At 39.8% G+C, this 17,553-nt stretch overlaps 1 protein-coding gene across 12 annotated transcripts in view; it reads left to right on the top strand.

The window, feature by feature from the left end:
- The first annotated feature begins 3,405 nt into the window (after positions 1-3,405).
- Positions 3,406-17,553, top strand: part of LOC148013917 (uncharacterized) — a 67,076-nt gene continuing 52,928 nt past the window's right edge. For all 12 annotated transcript variants that reach the window (XR_015688655.1, XR_015688656.1, XR_015688657.1 and 9 more), the window contains exons 1-2: positions 3,406-3,561; positions 3,806-3,912. Coding sequence is in view for 9 of the 12 variants with exons in the window: in XM_087666792.1 (XP_087522918.1) it covers positions 3,466-3,561; positions 3,806-3,912 (203 nt within the window). In the remaining 3 variants the exon portion in view is untranslated. The remainder of the gene's footprint in view (positions 3,562-3,805; positions 3,913-17,553) is intronic.

Genomic DNA, 17,553 nt, shown 5'->3' with positions numbered 1-17,553 from the left:
AAGAAACACATGAAATGATAGTTTTTGATGGATAGAAAACAAGACCTTCATGAGATCCGATGCATTAGGAATAAGTATAATTGCCTGCAAATTGTTTTATTGATCTTGCCATGGACTATCGCAAACGGATACACTCCTAGCTTAATTGAAGCTGGTGACCTAACCCTAAATGGATTGTTGACCTAAGTTATGCTTGGTGGTTTGAAAAGGTTGAAAATCCCTTAAGCAAGTGTTTTGATACATCCAAGTTAAATTTTGATTGTGCATGCAATGGGATTGCGATGCCTTGAAGCAAGAGGTTGTGCATTCAATTGTTTGTTAATGTGGTTTTGGATGTTAACCCAAGTGGGGTGTGATTGATGATTGCATGGCCGGGTCTGAGATGACTGATTGCCATGGAAACAAAAGGGATGTTTTCCCTAGTAATTGTTTTTATGCTGGTTGTTTCAGCTGTGGTTGATTTTCTAAAGGGATAATTAAGGAAGGATGGCGCTAGCTACCCTTTCCCCCCTCTTTCCCCCCTCCCCCCCGCGAACGGCCAAACCCTAACAAAGGGGGTTATGAATCCGTGTCGAGAATGTGGACCGAACCCGCCACGAGAGGTCTCTCCGTGGAAATTACTTGGCATAGGAGGACGCTTGGGTGCCAGTGGGGGCTCTGGCCGTAAATCCCAATGCCTCCAGGCCCTACACAAGTGTTCTACGTGACTTGAGATGGGATCTCGAGGCCTTGATACTAGTTACAAGGCGGAATCTTGGTAGGATAAACCTTTGGGTTTTATTGCCGAAAGACGGAAGGATTTTTCTGTGGAGGCAGAAAGGAACACTTAATTCTCCTATATGGGCAGGAGACAAACATTAATCTTAAGATAAGTTAAGGAAGTGTTTTATCTTGTCTTTGTGTCAGTGGTCTAAATTACATGAAGGAACCTATGATTAATGGGTTAATTAAGGAAGCTGCTTTTATATGCCAAACATAATGTGGTAGGTAATTAGATAACTAAAACAACCCCTCCCCCCTCCCCGAGGGAAGCGTGGTGGATGTGACCAATGGGTCTATCCTACGGAATGGTCTCAGTTAGTCGAGAGCTTTCCTCAAAGGAAATGTTAACGAGAAATGTTAGGGAAGTCGATCTATGACCCTAGACAATGTTGGCTAGGAACCCGGACCTTAGGTCGATCCTAGTGGGAATGGCCAGATAAGTTCCCTTGCGAGGCAGACTTGAGAGACCCTAGTTGGCAAACCCTGTGTCATTCCTTGGGAGTGCCGGGCGGCGTCTTCTAGATATATCTCTCGATGGACTGCTAAGACGTGTCCCGCGATTTGAGAAGCGGGCACGTTACATTTCTTCCCTTATCTTTATGTCTCCTTCCCTTCCTATCTATCTCTTTCTACCTCTCTCTCCCTTTATCCCTCTCCCTCTCTCTCTCTCTCTCTCTCTCTCTATTTTTATATATATCTCTCTCTATCTCTTTACCTCTCTCTCTCTCTCTCTCTTTTATCTCTCCCTCTCTAGCCTCTCTCTATTTCTCTATCTCTCCCTCCCTTCTCCTCCCTCTTTCTATTTTCCTCTCTACCTCTCTCCCTCCCCCCCTCTATTTTCCTTCCTTTTCTTTTATCTCTCCCTCCCTTTACTTCTCTCTCTCCCTTCCTCTTCTTTATCTCTATTCTTCCCTCTCTTTCTCTTTTTTCATTCCCTCTCTCTATTTTCTTTATTTCTCTGTCCTCCCCTCTCTATCTATCTCTTTCTCTTTCTATTTAGTTTTATCTCTCTCTCCTTAACTTCTCTCTATTTCTCTCTCCCCCTCCTCTCTATTTTTCTCTCTCCCTCTCTTTATTTCTCTCTTTCCATATATATTTCTCTCCCTCTCTCCATTTTTCCTCCTTTTGTTTATTTTTTATTTTCTCTCTCTTCCTCTCTTCTTCTGTTTCTATTTCTTTTTTTTCTTATTTCTCTCTTTATCTCTCTCTCTCTCTCTCTCTCTATTTTCTTTACTTCTCTCTCTTTCCCTCTCTTTATTTTTTCCTCCTTTTTAAAATCTCTCTCTCTCTCTCTCTCTCTAATATGCATATCATAGCTTTTTTAAACTTTTTCACTCTCCTTTTCTCCCCCCTCTCTCTCTCTACACACACACACATTCTCTCCCTCTCTTCCTCCCAGGAGAAGAAAAATAAAAAAGAGAGAAGAGACAATGCACTTACCTAAAAGCTCAAAGAAGAATCTTTATGTTTTCCTTGTTCTCCTTCTTCTCCTTTGCAACTTTTCTCCTTCTCTTCGATGCTCCTATCCTCATTCTTCATAAAAGATAGTGGTAGTGGTAACAATGGTGGTCCCTCCTCTCTCTCTCCCTTGATTTGAGCACTCTCTCTCTCTCTCTCTCTCTCTCTCTCTCTCTCTCTCTCTCATTATAAGTTCCCTGTATAATGCCATGCCTGGGTTTTGGCACTTTTTTTCTTAGTAACCCATCGCTATTGGTGTCCTAATATACATCACAAAAAAAAGCATCAATATATGTGTCATAAAGCATTGCTATGTGTAGTGATGCATATAGAGATATAATAGTGGCACTTTTAGCGACACCGTTAAATCTCATAAAAATTTATCATTGCTATGCTTTCCTTTCCTTGTAGTGTATCATGTGAATCTCTTGTTGCATGAAGCATATCCTAGCATACGAAATGCCATTATTATTAGTAACATTGGTGCAATGATAATATTCAATCATTCTCGTGGGAGAAATATCTAAGTCAACAAACATATTCAATCAAATATCATAGATAATTATTAATAAATTTAAAATATGTATATAATTTTATTTTTACTAGACTAATGGCTAAATGCGTGTGAGGCAAAAGAAGAAGTAATTGTCAATATATGTATAGGTTATCAAATTTATATATTGTTGTAAGCTCCATGTGTGTAGAATATGCATGCTATAATAAACTCATTGTGAATAGAAATCATTATTAAATGTGTGTCTCTTTGAGAAATGGTCATAATGGATCCTTTAGATATATAGTTTAGGCTTGACCCTATTGAGGTTAATCTTCCAATCCCTATATGTTAGTGTGTGCGACATCTCTATTTATTATATTTGTATGCATTCAAATTCAAAATCTAGATTATATTTTTTATATCAATCTTCCATGAATCCTCTTACTATAAAAAATATGTTTTTGAACCCCAAATTTGCAAAATATCATGAAGACATGGATGTGAAGCACCAATAAAATCTAGGTGTGGAACATCTAGTGAATTTAAGTAACAAGATTTTCAAAGGCACGAATGTGCATACGTCAAGAGGAAACGGTGCTATGATATTTCATCTAGATATATACAAATTTCAGGGGGTCTCTAAACGGAATGTGAGAGTTGATACATGAGGCGGACGGTTGAGACAAAAGGACGTGAGGGGGCTCTCTCTCTCTCTCATATGCGTCGTGCACAGATTGATAGTACGCAATATGCATCCGGCTATTCGTGGTGGTAAAGTAGGACGGGCCCACAGCCCTCTGGAATACAAGCGCCACGACCATGCCTTACCCGAACCCCCTCCCGAGGTAATCCTCTCTCGTACCCATCTGATTGTGACGTCCTGCTTATTATATCACCGTAGGTATCTGCGTTTCAATTTATCCAACGACGCTTATCAGATTTCCAGATTATCTTGCGCGCATAATATAAGAATAATCAATCAAATAAGTACTATGATAAGCCCATCGCTCCCAGTGGTTGTTTATAGACAACGTGTCTCATTTCTCTGGGATCACTAGCCGTTAATTACTTTTTGGGGGCTCAGCGCAGGCCAAAGCAGCTCGCGAGTGGGTGGTGCACGAGATGCTGACGCCGGACCTCTCCGGAACCCGCCAGCCCAAATGGAACATCACCACCGAGTTGGACACTGCCCCCAGGTGCCCCCCTCACGTCTTTATGGCTTGATACAAATCTAATATATCAAGATACTAGATTTATCGAAGATTGAATTTTTTTTCATTTTCCTTCCACTTGATATGGACAAAACTTCTTTTCACCCACTTTGGGTAAATAAGTTTTTTCACATTAAAATCTCAAGTTCTCATTAGAAATCATAAACGTTATGACATACACTTATGCATTTCACTTTGCATTCAAGTTCATTTTTTAGGCAGAGTTATAGCTATTTTTACACCCCTTATGATATCATATTTAAAGACCTTAAATGCTATATAGACACATGCATATACATACCTCCTTGATGCTCTATGATTAGATTCTTCTTTTCTCTCTTTTTTTTTCCCTCAAATCCCATGTCTCACATATTTTTTCACCTTATATATGTGCTTGTGATACACATGTATGTGTATGTATAGGCATGTGTTGGTGCATGGATGTATGTGTTTACATGTGTTTATATGTATCTATATATATGCATGTTTATTATAAGTTTGTGCATGGATGTATTTGTTTGCATGTGTTTATATGTATCTATATATGTGCATGTTTATAAGTTTGTATCTAGTCTCTCTTCTCTCCTTAATTTCCTCTCTTCTTCCTTCCATGAAGGAAATTCATCTCTATAATTATTGTCGAAATATTGGGGACAGTGAACGAGTGCTTGCGACTCCTCCCAAATTTTTTCAGATCGTGTACCATATGGTGCCCACCTGTGCATTACACGACCCTGACTGCTCACATCTGGGATCTCATTTGCATAATCCACCCGCTCATGCACGCATGTCTACCTACCTATGTGTGTATAATTTAATAATATAGTATTGTATTTTTATAAATATAAGATGAATATAAATAATATACTTATATATAAGGTATATTTATTAAATATAATATTAAATAAATATAATTTTCTATATATAATATTAAATATATTTTTATATTACATTATATTATTATTATTATATATAGTATATATTAAATACTTTTTATTAATTGTAATATTAGATAAATATATTTTTCACATACGTTATCGGAGCATGTCTTGCTTGATCATCTAGTTCCTAGGCCAATAGGGTCATGGTCTTGTTGGGTTAGCTAGGTGGAGAATGCTAATTATCAGAATTGGATTTAGTTTTCTATTTTGGGAGACAAATGCACATGAGAATAGATCAACTGAAGTTGAATGTGTTTGTCAATGTAGTTGACGTGACAATTGGTCAGATGCTTAAAAGTGCTTCCCAAGAGAATCTCGACACCTACTCCTTTAACAGTGGGAAGAGCATCAAAGAGGAATGGAATGGTGCTGTGTCAATTGTGATTGTGAGCTTGCATCAATTCAACAAAGAGTATGGTTGTCCTCCATAAGGGTTAAGCCTTGCATTGGTAGGCTATAATGCAAGTTGCCCTAGGTTCTTCCAATAGAGATATGGCAAGGTATTATAATTAGATCCCTCATCAATGAGATGATTGGTTGTTATTGGTCGGTAGCAACAAGGAGATTCCAAAGATATGCAACTGGGATGAGAGACTCATCCTCTAACTCAATGCTATTAATGATCATGCTTTCTCAGCACAGGTGAAGAGATGTGCTAGCTTTGCTTATACTATACATAGAACAAATTTTGTTCTATGCGTGGCACAAGAACATCTATATTTACCATTGGTGGCTCATGCAAAGGGTTTCTGGGTGGGTATTACTTCCAAATTCTTTTGACATCGAAGTGGACAATGGGTTGGCCATCTAGAGATTCTACTATACATTCTTGGTTCTATTGATCATGCAAACACAAAAAGGTCCAAGGTCTCATAATGTGAGTTTCTTCTTGTGTCTTTCAATTAAACAAAGTAGGACAAGGCCCCCTATTGAAAGAGTATTGCTTGATATGCTTATTAAACTAGGCTTTTTGTTTAACCTTTTCTTCAACAAGTAGGGCATGAGTGGCTAGCAGTTGTGTTTTAGTCAATTGTTCCAACTTAAGCAAGTAAATTGCTATGCTTTAGTGCCTTCCTAATGATCTTGAATAGTGATTTATAGACTATTGATTAAGAATTCTATAGGCATGAGGAGATAAGAGCTATATGTCAAATGAAACAAAGCTTATAAGTTGTGTGATATGTCTTGAGAGTTGTTGTGAGCTTGTGATTCTAGTTAGATCATGAACCAAAAATAGTCTTGGTCAAGACACTCACGACGACTTTGTTGGTAGCTTTAGCCTTGATGGGCTTGAGAATAGTATTGGCTAGATTTTTTAATGGATGATGAGGAATGTGGATTTAAGGTGATGGATTAACTTTTTTGGGAAGTGTGTCCCTTGATCACTAACTATTCCTATGGGGCATTGAAATTGTGAGATGACTTGTCCCCAAAGAAACCTAGTAGTGTTTCATGTGTTATTTTTATAGGTTGCTTATGCTTCTACCCATTTAATCATGTAGTTGGTTGCTACGATGATGTATCAAGCCTATGATTATTGAGAAATTGGGCTGATTGGTCCCATGAAATCTATACCCTAATTTTCAAAAAGTTGGTTGGAAATAACTAATGCGAGCTCCATTTTGTCATTGCAAGTGGGCAATTTGATGTGTTTGCACTCTTTGTAGTGTTTAGCAAAGCAGCTAGCATCCTTGAATAGTGTGGGCCACCAGAGTTGAGCTTGAAGCACCTTCTTGGCCATGGTGGCTACATCAAAGTGTCCTCCGAAAATACTTCTATCTCATGCTCACACACACATCTTTTGAGAAGTCTGACATTTCCTAAGCAATACAATTGACTAATGATCAATATGGTCTGGTTTTGATTAAAACGTGGGTGAGACATGCCCTTTGATTTGGGCATTCTAGAAGGCCAGATTCAAGAATGTATCCTATGCCATCAACCCAATGGGGCATGAGATGAGCCTTGAAGAGCTTCATAGTTAATGTGAAGTAGATGAGCATCAAGAAGTTAATTGTCAACTCCTGTGGCCTTGCAACCACTAGTTACTCGTGAAAAGTGATCAGCCATGAAATGTTATTTTTCTTTTCTTACAACGATGCAAAAATCAAATTCTAACAATAAAAGAAGCCATCTAGCAATGTGTCCAGTAGCATAGGGCTGGCTTGTTTACAAGATATAACAAGACTTGATGGTCCGTAAGAAAGGTAAATGACCTATATAGGTAATAAATAATGGCAAAACTTCTTCAGTGTGTATACCATAGCTAAACCTTCTTGTTTAGCAGTGGAATGATTCATTTTGACTTTAGTGTATTATCAATTAGTGAAGCTTATGGTGGGGAAGTGATGTTATGTTTTGCCACACTGGCACAATACCATCCCAATTGTAACTTTGGAGGCATCTATGCACATGAGAAAAAATCGACCACTCAGAGGCTAGTAAGATAGGTGCTATCATGAGAGCCTTTTTAGATGCTTCATAAGAGTCTTGAGACTCCTCGGTCCACTTCTAGGATACTAGTAGCTTGTACAAAGGTCAAGGGACGACTGCATAACCAAGGACAAAGCCAAATAGTACCCAGTGTGCCGGAGAAAGCATTACAGTTCGTGGTTGATGGGGGGTGGTAGATTGATGATAACCCTCACCTTAGTAGTGTCTATTTCAATGCCATTTTTGGATATGGCATTGCCCAAGTTGATGCCATAGTTTACCCAAAATTGACACTTACGAGGATTAAGGGATAGCTTATATATTGCCAACATCTTTTAAAGATAAGTTGGAGTTTCTCAAGATAATCCTTCCAATTAGAGTACACACATAAATCATCAATAAATACCTCAAGCCGTTTCCTAAGCATGTCTTTAAAAATGGTACACATTAGTATCTTTGGAACTTCACAAGTGCATTAATCAATTCAAAGGGCATGATCATATAGGCAAAGATTCCCCATTTTGTTGCAATAGGTATTTTAGATCAATCATCCAGGTAGACTTGGACTTGATTGTAACTTGAAAATCCATCTAGGAAGCTACATGCCTCCTTCCTTGCTACTCATTCTATCATATAATGAGTATAAGGAAAGTCTAATAAACCACCCCTTTTTAGCGTGATCCATAAGAACCCAACCCCCCCCCTAAATATAGTTTTTTTCAACAATTTCATTTCAAAATTTTTATCTCCTCCCCTCTTGTCAACGCCAAACAGGTGGCCAGAGGGGAAGAGGAGAAGATAAGGAAGATGATGATGACGAGGGGGAAGGCCATGTGGCCTTCCACCCCTTGGCTCCCTCGACTAGTCTGCAGCCTAAAAGGGAGGTTGAGAAGCCCGCCGCCATGCACCATGATGACAAGTAGTGCGTGGGGTGGGACACCACCACTCCACTTCCTCCCCACCTCCCCCCGTTATAACCCCCCTCCCCCCCCCCAATCGAAGGAGAGAAGAGCACCTTGGCATGCTAACAGAGAGAGAGAGGGAGAGAGAAAGAACCTTTGAGAAGGTTCTTCTTTTTTCCCCTCTGTACAAGGTGACCACATGCACCTTCCCTTTTCCTTTTTCTCGTGAGCTTATTCCCTACCCCATGAGCTTATTTTTCCACCAATAGCCCCCCCTCTATTTGAGCAAGAGGCTGTTGAAGTTCCTACGAGAGTTGCCCCAAAGAGAAAGGAAGATCGAGAATGGCCCCCAAGCGGACAATGTCACGTGCAGGTGCCAATCCCACAACCAACAATGAAGCTTTGGGCGAGGGCATCATTGTCAATCCAACTACGGTACTTGACAAAAGTAATATATTTCCAAATTGATAGATGATTGCTTTGATTTCCCCATGAGATACGTTAGGTCCCAAACTATACTACATGAGAATAGTTTATAGAAAAGGATAAACTTCATCTCAAATATTCAAAATATTGAGTTTTCAAAATGCATGTATTAGGAGAAGTTAATCGCATCTAGATGTTATGCGACAAATTCATACATAGCATGAAAAACATATAAGGTTTTTGACTCCCTCTTCTTGCAAATTAGTAGTTATGTTTTCGCCACATTGAACGTATATGTTGCAGCTTGCACACTTGATGGATTGCATGGTAGGCAACCTAGTCTAAAAGAATTTCATCTTAGAAACTCTAGGCCTTTGCCTAACCTCCTGCTAATATCACGAATTGATAAGCTCATGATAGATTGGGATCTTGATGATGTGCATAGTTAGTATAAGAAAAGATCCTAAGGATTAAAACTAAGATGCCTTGAGATTTGTCTTATAACTACTATGTTCATAAATCCAACTCAGGGTTAGACTAGATACAAACAACAACTTCAGGCCTCAAAGGCGAGTGGAGAGCCCAAGAATTAGGAAACCCTAAGTCAAAAAGGAAGACCGATGCTTTTATACTTGTTAGGAAGAAGGTTGGGTTGTCAATCAATGTAAGTGATCAATAGAACTTACATCTTGTACAATTGTATGAGACCTTAACATATGCCTTAGTCGAAGGAATGGAGTTAAGTAAATTTTGTATAGTATCGCTCTTAGATCCCAAGGGGAAGAGCGAATATGCAGATGAAAATGTTATCGCGTCTATTCTTACATTGTTTGGAAAAATACAATTGGTTTTGTTGGCTGATCAAACAACATTCTAAATACTTTTACATTCAACTGATTGTTGGATTGTCATTTGGATTATTATTCCAAGTGCTTGTGATTGATGGCAAATTCATGGGAGGGATCTGTGATGACAAATTGCCATGGGGATAAAGGAATGTTTTCTTGGAAGATGATATAAGGGCTGACTGCCTTGGCTATGCTTGATTCTTAAATAAATTAATTAAGGAAAGGTTCTTTGCATGGGTGGATCACCTCCATAATCACACCGCGGATCAACCCGAAAAGGGCACAACTTGATTCATGGGCTAAAGATTGAGTGGTGAAAAGGCCAACCACGGGAATAATGTTTCACTCCCAAGTAGCTTGCAGCTTAGGTGGAGCTCTAGACACCTCCTGCCAAGTCTGGAATGGAGTTAAAGACCTCTGTGGCTCCAACGTCTATAGCATTAGAAGATCTTATTCTAGATAAAGGATGGAAATTGTGATGCCTTATGACTTGGACCAGCTACTTTTGTAGGAAAAAAGGGACATGTAATTTCTCTTGTATGGGCAAGAGACAAATATTAACTTGAAGATAAGTTAAGGAACTTGTTTGTCAAAATGACTCCTTGCTCTGTATTTATGTTTATGCTATAAATTATGTCAACAAACCTTGTTCCCTAAAAGTCTTAATTAAGTTGATTTTAAATGTCACACGTAAATGTGGTAGGACCTAATTAAATAACTAAAGAATGCCTATTGAGAGAAGTGGGTGGGCAGAACCTCGACGGGTCTGCCCTATGGCAGGGTGGTCCCAGAGAACTGGGAGGCTTCTCACAAGGTTTTACTAACGTCCGACCCTTAGTAATTGTTAGGTTAGAACCCTGATTCATGCCGTTTTAGGGGATCGGAATGGGACTATGCCCTACAGGTAGAGAGGTTGAGCGACACATCCCTCTCATTTTCCATTCTCTTTGAACCAAGTGCAGCATGGATCTACTTTGAATTGGGTATCTTTGCGTAAAGTACGATGTCCAAGACTCGGAATGCTATTAGGAGACCTTGACCACTAGGAACCCAAATTTCAGGTCGATCCCAATGGGTTCACCGTGAACGTTCCATTGCAAGGTGGACTCGAGAAACCCTAGGCGACAAACCCCATGACATTCCATGGGAGTGCTAGGTTGTGAAGCTTAGATTCATCTCACGATGGACTGCTAAAAACATGCTTGGACAGAGCCAGGCACGTTATAGTTGGTATCAAAGCAAAACTTTGTAATGATATGTGATTGATTAATGTATGGTTCATAGACATATCCTAAACAAAATAACCTAAGTGGTATGGTTTGATTGTCAAGCACCTTCTACACCCACGAAGGCTGACATGCAAGAGAAAAAAATCATTCTCAAGCAGATTAAGGCACCCAAGTTTTGTGGAAAAGGAATAGACGTCGCAACACAGGCAGAAATATGGATTGAGTCGATGAATGATTATTTCTCTGTTGTAGGAACTGCTTCTACCAGTCAAGCAATGATAGCCAAACGTAAGTTAGTTGGCTAGGCTCAGATATGGTGGAAGCAATGGTGCAAAGATCAAGGTATATCTGAAGTCGTTGTCACTTGGGTTTAGGTGAAAGATGTTGTACGTGGACGATACCTTCTGCCAATCTACCAGACTTTGAGGATGAATGAATTCTTTAATCTCAAGCAGCTGGAATTAACCTTGGAAGTCTACTACTCAAAGTTTGTAACCCTACTAAAATATGCAACACCTAAGGATATTGCACAGCAAGTATCCAAGTTTTTCCATGGCCTAAACACTCCTCTGAACCACCATCTTGAAGTACATCCAACGGACTTACAAGATGCATTAGTTCGAGTAAAGCCAATCATCCAAGAACTTAAATCGGGAAATTGTGACAAAGATGATTCTCGAGATCAGGACGAGATGCTACATGTGCGGAGAGATAGGGCATATCCATAAGAGATGTCCCAACCGTCAATGCTTCCAGTGAAATGAGCTAGGGCATGTCCAAGCAGACTACCCTGACTTAAGTCTATAAGATATTGAGCCTCCAAGGAAACAAATCTACACAAGTGTAGTCTTTAGATATATAGAGGAATCAGATGAAGACGAAGACTTAGAACTCACTACACCTCTTCAAGATGATTAGAAATCCTAGAAAAATTTTAATAACATGTAATATAACTTGTATTGAAATAAACCTTACTCTTGTAACTATAGTTAACTTGAGTAATATGAGTTGCATCAATTTTGAACCTAGAACTTACAAGTGATCAAAGATACTTTAGCAAGGAACGACAGTTATAACTTACAATGAATTTCTCTTTCTCAACTAATATAGATTAGGTATTACTAGCATGTTGAAGCTTGGGAGTGTTCTTTAGTATTACAACCAAAGCCAATTGTCCATGGATCTCAGTCCAGATCTAAAAAGAGGACAATTTGGAAACAGAGTGTCCAAGATAAAGGACCACTTCGGTTGCTAAAAGGATCCTAGGGCAATTTTGTCTAAAGAAGAAAATCCTGCCAAAGACAACTAAGAATCTTGTGATCCCAAGTGATAAAGCTTTGCGTTGTTTCTATTGCAAGGAGCTAGGTCATTTCAAAAGGGAATGTCCAAAGCACCCTAAACACTAATGCTCCTAGTGCCACAACATTGGACATATCCATGTGAATTGTCCCAACAGGACTCAAAGAGAACTTGAACTTACAAGAAATAAAGTTGTACAAGCCTCAGTGATCCAGAATCTACTAGGAAATTATCAGGCAGTTAGAAAAAAGCCTAGAAGATATTTATGAGATGTAACTACAATAACTTTTCTCTTCTAATCTAGACTCAGATATATCAAATACAATAAGTTATTGTTTATGAGTGGTCAGAGTGTTGCAACGAATGCGTGATGGGTCCTACCCCACAAGTTCCAAAATGAAACCCACAATTTCTTTTGAGAGGACATCTTGAGTTCTCTAAGGGGGAGAGGATGTAATACCCCCCCTCCCCTAAATAATAATTTTTTTCAACAATTTCATTTCAAATTTTTTTATCTCCTCCTCCTTGTCGATGCCAAATAGGTGGTGCCCCCCCCCCCCCCCTAAATATAATTTTTTTCAACAATTTCATTTCAAAATTTTTTATCTCCTCCTCCTTGTCGATGCCAAATAGGTGGTGGGGGGAAGGGGGGGGGGGGGGGGGGGGGGGAAAGAGGAGAAGATAAGGAAGAGGATGATGATGAGGGGGGAGGCCATGTGGCCTACCACCCCTGGCTCCCTTGACTAGTCCGCAGCCTAAAAGGGAGGCTAAGAAGCCCGCTACCATGCACCATGATGACAAGTGGTGGGTGGGGTTGGACACCACCACCACCGCCACCCCTTTGCTTCCTCCCCACCTCCCCCGATTATAAACCCTCCCCCCCCCCCCATTGAAGGATGCCTTGGCACGCTAACAGAGAGAGAGAGAGGAGAAGAGAGAGAACCTTCTAGAAGGTTCTTGTTTTTCCCCTCCTTAGAGGGTAATCACACACAGCTTATTCCTTACCCCGCGAGCTTATTTTCCCACCAATTGTCCCCCTCTATTCGAGCAAGAGGCTGCTAAATTTCCTATGGGAGTTGCTCCAAAAAGAAAGAAAGATCGAGACTATCCCCCAAGCAGAGAATGTAACATGTGGGTGGCAATCCCACAACCAACAACGAAGCTTTAAGCGAGGGCATCACTGTCAATCCAACTATGGTACTTGACATAAGTACTATATTTCCAAATTGATAGATGCATTTTTATTCCCGCATGAGATACGTTAGGTCGTATGAGAATAGTTTATAGAAAATGATAAACTTCATCTCAAATATTCGAAAGATTGAGTTTTCAAAATGCATGTATCAGGAGAAGTTAATCACATCTAGATGCTATGTGGAAAATTCATACGTAGCATGAAAATCATATAAGGTTATTGATTCCCTCTTCTTGCAAATTAATAGTTATGTTTCCGTCACATTGAAGGTATATGTTGCAGCTTGCACGCTTGATGGATTGCATGGTAGGCAACCTAGTCTAAAAGAATTTCATCTTAGAAACTCTAGGCCTTTGCCAAGCTCTTGCTAATATCACGAACTGATAGCTCACGATAGATTGGGATATTGATGATTTGCATAGTTAGTACAAGTAAAGATCCTAAGGATTAAAACTAAGATGCATTGAGATCTATCTAATAACTACTATGTTTATCAATTCAACTCTGGGTTAGGCTGCAAACAATAACTCTAGGCCTCAAAGGCAAGTGGAGAGCCCAAGGATTAGAAAAACCTAAGTCAAAGAAAAACTGATACTTTTATACTTGTTAGGAAGAAGGTTGGGTTATCGATTAATGTAAGTGATCAATAGAACTTACATCTTGTATAGTTGTATGAGACCTTAACATATGCCTTAGCCGAAGGAAGGGAGTGTTAAGTAAAATTTTGCATAATATTACTCTTAGATCCCAAGGGGGAGAGCGAATATGCAGATGAAAATGTTATCGCATCTATTCTTGCATTGTTTGAAAAAATACAACTGGTTTTGTTGGTTGATCAAACATCCTAAATACTTTTGCATTCAAGTGATTATTGGATTGTCATTTGGATGATTATTCCAAGTGCTTGTGATTGATGGTAAATTCATGGTGGGGGTCTATGATGCCAAATTGCCATGGGGATAAAAGGAATATTTTCTTGGAAAATGATATTAGGGCTGACTTCCTTAGATATGCTTGATTCTTAAATGAATCAATCAAGGAAAGGATATTTGCATGGGTGAATCACCTCCATGATCGCACCACAGATCAACTCGAAAAAGGCACTGCTCGATTCATGGGGCGAAGGTCGAGTGGTAAAAAGGCCAACCATGGAAATAATGTTTCACTCCTAGGCAACTTGTAGGTTAAGTGGAGCTCTGGACATCCATTTCCAAGTCCGGAATTGAGTTGAAGACCTCTGTGGCCCCAACATCTGTGGAAGTGGAAGATCCTATTCTAGATAAATGATGGAAATTGTAGTGCCATGTGATTTGGACCAATTACTTCTGCAAGGTAAAAGGGACATATAATTTCTCTTGTATGGGCTGGAGACAAAGATTAACTTGAAGATAAGTTAAGGAACTTGTTTATCAAAAGGAATTCTTGCTCTGTATTTGTGTCTATGCTATAAATTACATGAACAAACCCTCTTCCTTTGAAAGGCTTAATTAAGGAAGATGATTTTAAATGTCACACATAAACATGGTAGGACCTAATTAAATAACTAAAGAACGCCTATTGAGGGAAGCAGGTGTGTGGAACCCTCAACGAGTCCGCCTTACGGCAAGATGGTCTTAGAGAACTGGGAGGCTTCTCGCAAGGTTTTTGACCCTTAGTAATTGTTAGGTTAGAACCCCGATTCGTGCCGTTTTAGGGGACCGGAATGGGATTATGCCCTATGGGTAGAGAGGCTGAGCGGTGCATCCCTCTCGTTTCCCATTCTCTTTGAACCAAGTGTGGCATGGATCTGCTTTGGATTAGGTATCTCTGCATTTTGTAGGATGTCCATGCGAGAACGCTGTTAGGAGACCTTGACCACTAAGAACCCAAACTTCAGGTCAATCCTAGTGGGTTTGTTGGTCGCAAACGTTTCGTTGTGAGGCAGACTTGAGAAACCCTAGGCGACAAACCCCGTGACATTCCATGGGAGTGATAGGCAATAACACTTAGATTTGTCTCTCGATGGACCGCTAAAAACGTGCTTGGACAGCCGATAGGCAAGCACATTACAGAAAGGGGTACTAATCTCTCATGATAGCTACTTTCAACTTTTTGTAGTTGATGTATACTCAGATCTTACCCTTTTTCTTGAGTACCCACTCGATATGTTTAATTTCACAAACGAATGTAGCCTTTTGAAGCTTCTCAATTTCCTCTTTCATATGATGTGCATAGTGTGGATTCATTGGATAAAGCTAGTGTTTTACATGCTTAGCATTTGGTTTGATAAATAGGTCTATGAAAGGGACAAATGATTAAATAATATGAAGATGGAAACAATGTGGAGAATAAGGTGATAGTGGTGAAGATGAGTGGTGTAGAAACAAGGTATGTTTGAGATCAAGAAGCAGTTTTGAAATACTTTCTCTCACAACCCACCCTTTGTCCAAAGCAACCAAGATAGCTAGTAATACTACAAAGCTATGAATTTGATATTTTATATATGGTGGAAAAAGATAATGTTGTGGCAAATGCCTCGCATATATAATGGCATGACAACATCCAACTATTTAGAAATACATTAGAAGACTAATCTTCTTAAGACCTTTGCAATATACCAAATAATGGTATTCTTACTCATTCACAAGCAAATAGGTATGGATAGTATGACAATCTTATGACGTGCCCGCCTGTCCAAGCACGTGTTAGCAGTCCATCGAGAAGCGAATCCTAAGTGTCGCCACTCGGCACTCCCTTGGGATGTCACAAGGTTTGTCGGTTAGGGTTTCCCGAGTCCGCCTCGCAATGGAATGTTCGTGGCCGAACCCACTAGGATCGACCTGAAACTTGAGTCCCTATTGGTCAAGGTCTTCTGACAGCATTCTAGCATCGAGACCTGGGCATTCCACTTTACACAGAGCTACCCAATCCGAAGCAGATCTATATCGCACTTGTTCAAGGAGAATGAGAAATGAGAGGGATGCACCGCTCAACCCCTTTGCCTATAGGGCATATTCCCATTTCAGTCCCCTAAAACGGTATGAATCAGGTACTAACCCATGCTACCTAAAGGTCGAATGACAGTAAAATCTTGTGAGAAGCCTCATTGTTCTCTGGGACTACTCTTCCATAGGATAGACACATCGAGGGTTCTGCCCACCCGCTTCCCTTAATAGGCGTACTTTAGTTATCTAATTAATCCTATCACATTTATGTATGACATGTAAAAGCAGCTTCGTTAATTAAGCATCTTAGGGAATAAGGTTCGTTCACCTAATCTTATGGCACTGACACAAAAAAAAATTCAACCCGGTTCCTTGGAAATAAACTTAATTAGCATTTTATCAGAGATACAAGTCTTGTTCAAAAGAAACAATATCCACAATCCGTGAGAATGCACTTTATTTCCTCCAAGATTCCACCTTGCACTAGTAAAAAGGGCCCTCGAGAATCTATCTCAAGTTACACAGATCATTTGAGTAGGACCCAGAGAGGTAGGGAATTTACAGCCAGAGTCCCCCTAGCATCCAAGCATCCTCCTACATTCAAACCAACCTGTAGAGAGACATCTCGTAGCGGGTTTGGTCCACGTTCCCATCACGGCTATTTAGAACCCCCTTGGCTAGGGTTGGCGGCTAGCTGGGGATGGTTTGGTGCACTCTCCAAAAGTTCAACCTAATTCATTATTCCCATTTCTTTTATGAGCTTGGGGTTATATAATCTTTTACAAGCGGTGTTCCTAAACTTACAAGCACAAACAATGGTGTAGGTGAGAGTGCTCCAGACATCTGCTAAGATGGGGTTTCTATCTTTGATGCTTAGCATTTGTCCTTCTTGCCTTGGCGGCAATTTTCAATATCCTCCAGTGGATAGGGAATGCCTTCTTTCCGACCCCACTCCTCTGTGATATGAGCGAGCAATTATGCAATTGGATCTATAACCGATAGTTCTTAGATGGTAGCTGTCTTAGCTTGCTAGCCTTTTAATCCAAGGTTCTTGTCTTGAAAAAAACAATACTCAAACTCTCTTGTATTAACATTGGATTGTGTCATGGTTAAAGGTGATATCTTCAAGGTTGTTTCAGCTTTATCAAGGGATGTAGAATAGAGACCAATGAGTGTTTTGCTTGTCTCAAGGTTCCCCTATGAAGTAACAATAGATTGGCTCAATTATCTTTAATCCCTAAATAAGTCAAGTTAAGCCCTATCCTTGCGTATATAGGGTTCATTTTATTGAACGGCGCTGAGCAATTTCAACATTTCATATGCGTGACTTACAACTGTCTTTAAGATGAATCCCTAACAGTGCAACTGAAACTGACCATGATGCTACCCAATCTAGATGTGTGTCTTTCCTAAGACGATGATGCAATGT

This window comes from Lygodium microphyllum, chromosome 25 (assembly GCF_053477565.2).
Source record: "Lygodium microphyllum isolate KBCC chromosome 25, Lygodium_microphyllum_v1.1.10, whole genome shotgun sequence".
NCBI classification, from domain to species: Eukaryota; Viridiplantae; Streptophyta; class Polypodiopsida; order Schizaeales; family Lygodiaceae; genus Lygodium; species Lygodium microphyllum.
Note: the sequence above shows the minus strand (reverse complement) of the source record. Positions and strands in the feature narration are given on the sequence as shown.